The sequence below is a fragment of the Diaphorina citri genome, unplaced genomic scaffold (assembly GCF_000475195.1).
Source record: "Diaphorina citri unplaced genomic scaffold, Diaci psyllid genome assembly version 1.1 scaffold3445, whole genome shotgun sequence".
Classification (NCBI taxonomy): Eukaryota; Metazoa; Arthropoda; class Insecta; order Hemiptera; family Psyllidae; genus Diaphorina; species Diaphorina citri.
Genome location: NW_007380852.1, coordinates 12794 through 17985, shown reverse-complemented (window position 1 = coordinate 17985; position 5192 = coordinate 12794). Strand labels below are relative to the sequence as shown.

Here is a 5192-nt window from a genome sequence, read left to right as displayed (position 1 = left end):
GACGTATACAATATAAAAAAAATCTACCTTGATTTAATTATAGTGCAAGGGATGTTCTTTCTTCTTTTTTTCAACACATTTTGAATGAAACAGATTGATTTTGTTTTGATCTTCGAAGATTTTCTGAACGCCGCACCTCACGTCTATTCCAGAAAAATGTATAACCGAAGCTAATTCATGACTCCCGCTTCGTTTGTTTGTGCGCAAGCGTTTTTGCGCATTTTGACGTGAAATCTGACGTCACAACTCTTTGAACTTTTTAATCAGAACGGCAATTAAAAATTGAATTTTCGACCTTTTAAAGTTGCTTTTTCGGAGTTTTGACCTCAGATTTGGATTTTTCACAGCTTTTTACGTAGGAATCGACCTTTTATCAATAATATTTTCCCAATTGCAACTGCTCCATTGGGTTTAATAGCAAACTTATTTCTTTTAATGGTTTGTGTTTCAGTGAGTCTACAGACAAGGTGGCTAGTCTCCTGACCAAGATGTGTCTGCAGACAAAGATCCTAGGTTCTGGCGCCGAGGTATCTGTGTCTATTCCACCTACCAGACATGATATAATTCACACATGTGATATCTATGAAGACATAGCTATTGCGTACGGTTATAACAATATACCTAAGACTATGCCTCGCTTTGCATCTATAGCTCGACAGGTGAGGGGATTTTTTTTTCTTCTTTTTTTCAGTTGTTTTTCATATTTTTCACCTGCCTCGGTGGTGTAGTGGTCAAGGCGCTCGCCTGGTAAACAGAAGGGCGTGGGTTCAATCCCAGCCGAGGTATGGAATTTTATCCTCAATATAATTTGTGAATTTTGACCACAATAATAGTAGTAACCTACTGCTGGAGTAAAGGGACTTTTCAGTCCTATGCGAGCAGTATAAATAAGCACTATTATTATCTTTTTTGACCCTCAATTTAAGCGGAATTAATTAGTTTTTTGACCAAAAATACTCAAATTAAGCAGACGGAAGAAATGAAGTAAAAGGTAAATCTGGATCCATTAGAAAATTGGTGTATTTAATGTGGTTTAAAATCTGACTTGAAAAAAAAAAAAAAAAAACAAAACAAAACAAAAACAAAACAAAAACAAAAAATCCCTTTTTTTCTTCTGTGTAAATAAGTAATGTTCTCTGTTCTTGAATGATTTCTGTTGCCAGGTTCCTCTAAACAAGTTGTCAGATCAGTTGAGAGGGGACATAGCTCAGGCAGGCTTCACAGAGGTTCTCACCTTTGCTTTGGTAGGTATTTATTATTATTTTTTTGAGAGAAGTGTGATAAGAGGGGACTATCGTAACGAAAGAGAGGAAGGGACAGTTTAAGATACAAATTCGTCCGGAAGGGATACGAACCCGACACTGGCGCTTACAAGACGAATGTGCTACCCTCCAAGGCTCAAACTGGGGTTGGTTGTGACTAGGTTTTATCTCTGGGAGTTGCTCAACATTTCGAACCAAGTTCGACTACTCGCTGCATCAATAAACTCTTTATCATTACTCGTTCTTTTTATTGTTAAGGATTAATTTCATTAGGTAGGTTTATTACATTAGCTAGTTTTTTTTCCTCCAACTAGGGAAATTTTGTTATAAAGCATTTTATTAAATTAAATAATTTTTTTATGATAATGGTGAGGATCGCCGTAAATTAGGTAAATAACACTAAATAGATAAACAAGTGTTGTTCTTAGGCCGGCCATACACGATGAGTTTTATCTCATGAGATTTAACTCATGAGATATCTCATGAGATAAATCTCATCTGATGCGATAGGTACCACACACGATGAGTTTTCAAGTAAGTTTTCATAAGATCCACACAGTGAGATTTCTTTAATATTTCGATTTTTTTCATATAAATCGCTATATTTCGGGAACCGTTTTATCGATTAATTTGAAATTTGGATATGTTTTAGGGAAGAATATTTGGGATATTTTCATCTCCTAACGTGCGTTATAAGAACGATCTGAGAACGACTTTTTTCGGTTTTTTAGTTGCAAAAATCGATTTTTCTTGAATATCAGGAAAACCGATAAATCAATTTTCATGAAACTTTATAGAAAGGTATAAAATATTGTTTTACATATTCATATTAAATTGTATTGAGATCGGACAAACCGTTCCAGAGATAAACCCTATCGGACAAAGTTGCTCAACATTCGAAACAAGTTCGACTCGCTGCATCAATAAACTCTTTATCATTACTCGTTCTTTTTATTGTTAGGATTAATTTCAATAGGTAGGTTTATTACATTAGCTATTTTTTTTTCCTCCAATTAGGGAATTTTGTTTATATTTTGTTTATAAACATTTTATAAATTAAATAATTTTGTTTATACAATGGGTTAGATCCCGTAAATTAGGTAAGTAAATAAATAAATAAATAAATAAACAAGTGTTTATCTGATAGAAAACACCCACACACGATAAGTTTTAACTCATGAGTTCAACTCATGAGATAAAACTCATCGTGTATGGCTGGCCTAAGATTGGTAAGTCGAACCAATGTTGAGAAACGACGCCAAGTTCTATTTTATTTCAACCACTTTCCCACCTCTTCAGTGTTCCAGGGACGATGTGTCTGTCAAGCTTCGTCAGAAGATGGAGTTCATCCCTGCTGTTCACATTGGCAACCCGAAGACACTAGAGTTCCAGATAGCTCGCACCACATTGGTACCCGGGTTGCTCAAAACATTGGCGGCCAACAAGAAGATGCCTTTGCCTCTGAAACTGTTCGAAATATCCGATATTGTCTACAAGGACGCCACAGCCGGTGAGTAGTACACGCACGGCACGGTTAACCCAGTTGCCAAGCAGAAGGTTCGAATCCCACCGTTTCGAATCCCACCGTTGACAAAAATTCGTGCTCGTTTTTCGATTGCAAATATTTCAACGGGTTACTTTCTGATGTTCTCGTGTTGACCCAGCACCTGAATGGGAAGAATTGTGTGTCTTATCGCCCATCTGTTGAGGGACATACTACGGGATGGGCATGCTACGACACGGACCAGTTTACTTTGACAAATAAAAGGCAGTGAACTTTTCCTGTGACATGAATCTCTAATCTAAATTCTAAAAATTATAAGAAATTCTGAAAAGTTGTGAATCTAGATTGGTTTTTAATTTGATCATGGAATATACTTATTGTGCTTGCCAATGTTCAATGCCAAATGTTTACATTGGTATTTGTATTTGAGCAATCAAACTGCATGGAAACACTCACATGCTTGGAAATTACACTCACATAATTAAACAATATATGATTATGATTTACTTATGTAGGTAACAACTTTTGTGGTCATCTCAACATTTCAAAACATTCCTCCCATTTTCCAATTTCTAACAAATTATTTTTCCTGTCTTGCTTGATATTTTTGGTTTGTGTGTGTTACTTTCTGGAAACACTCACATGCTTGGAAATTACACTCACATAATTAAACAATATATGATTATGATTTACTTATGTAGGTAACAACTTTTGTGGGCATCTCAACTTTTCAAAACATTCCTCCCATTTTCCAATCTCTAACAAATTATTTTTCCTGTCTTGCTTGATATTTTTTGGTTTGTGTGTGTTACTTTCACTGTGTCTCATTCCATCACAGAATGGTCTAATGAAAATCTTCTAGTGTAGAAGTTATAACAATAGTTTGCATAGTAAATTATTATTGTTCTAACTTTTACACATCTAAGTTAAGTACCTATTATTATTGTAACTTTCATTATTCCATACTTTTGTGGAATGAGGCAATGCAAACCTTAAGCTGTGTCCACACATGTTTCTGTTGATGCCAACAGAAACAGCTCAAGAGTGACATGTAAGCAAATTTCCTCTAGTGGTCTGTACCCTGTACCACAACCAACTCTGCACTTCTCAACCGATGTGTGAACAATATTGACAAGCAGTTCAACATTTCCCCTGTGCATAGAATAAAATGTTGCGAGTGAAGAGTAATTTGTGGAATAAAACCCTAGTCTCATGTTTAAAGGCATAGATAATGTTAAAAAATTGACCAATATAGATTTTAATGTGAGATTTAAAATTGACCAATATAGATTTTAATGTGAGATCAGGCCTGTGGGTTAACATAATATTCCTAGTGGTTAGCACGGTGGACTTTGAATCTGAAGTTTGGTGGTTCGAGTCCAACTCAATTCCTAAAATTTAGCGTAATACCTATATCAACCGGGGGAATGACATTTGTGATGAGCATTTAATTTAAAATTCAGCATTTTATCCTCAAGACAAATAAAATTAATTTCCCCCCCAAAAAAAAGAAAGAAAAAAAAAGTCCATATCGAATGCACTGCCACCGATTTGACCAAAGTAAGTCATTCTGCTAACTGATGGAGGTTTGCTAGAGGGAACTGAAACTGCTAAGGTCGCATCGTTCCGAAAGCGAAGGGAGAAAGAAGACAGCATGAGAGAAAGCCAGCCGTTCCGAGATCACACACTCTTTTTTTTTCTTTTAGGCACTCTAATGTTCACTCCGGGCGGAAATCGAACCCGCGACCTAGCGATTTCAAGGCAAACGCGCTACCGTCCAAGCTAACTAGGCTGACTTCTTTTAGATTTTTAATAGAACTTTATCATAATAAGTTTCATTCTTTACAAAACTAGCATATTATAAGTACTTGTGTACTTTTAGGGACGATAACTTGACTTAACTAGTCTCGTCAGGCCAAGTTAGTATTAGACACACTGGTATCGATGTTCAGACGTTCAGTCAGTATTTACGTATATTTCCCACCTCTTCAATTTTTTACGTATATTTTTATTAAATAACAATTTTTACGTATATTTTTATTAAATTACAATGTAATTTAAATTACAAATACGTAATTTAATAAAAATATTCGTAAAACATAAAGCCAACTGTTTTTACTCATCCAAAATCATTTTTAGTGTTTGAATTGTTTTATCAAGTGTGTGTACCACCCAGGTTCGATTCCCGGCGGGATCGAAGTTTTTTCGGCTCTGTGCTTGGCGTTTGGGGTGCACTTAGCCTCGTGAGGACAATTGAGTAGCTGCTTTGATCGAGTAGCGACCAGTGGCGGCATTACCAGTGTAAAAAAGATTGATGATTAATGAGAACTAATACTAAAGGAGGCTCTTAATAATGTTGTTGCACCCACAAAAGTTGCGAGGAAGCTCTTTGCTTTGTACCACAAAGCACTGATGATTTGATTTTG

The 5192-nt window shown here is 35.8% G+C and overlaps 1 protein-coding gene across 1 annotated transcript; it reads left to right on the top strand.

Moving 5' to 3' along the window:
- Window positions 1–451: 451 nt before the first annotated feature.
- LOC103520301 (phenylalanine--tRNA ligase beta subunit-like) lies at window positions 452–2780 on the top strand (the record flags this gene model as incomplete). Its single annotated transcript, XM_026831476.1, has 3 exons — window positions 452–659; window positions 1164–1244; window positions 2562–2780. Coding segments are annotated over 3 exons (508 nt in total), but the record flags the coding sequence as incomplete, so codon positions are not given.
- Between the last annotated feature and the right edge of the window lie 2412 nt (window positions 2781–5192).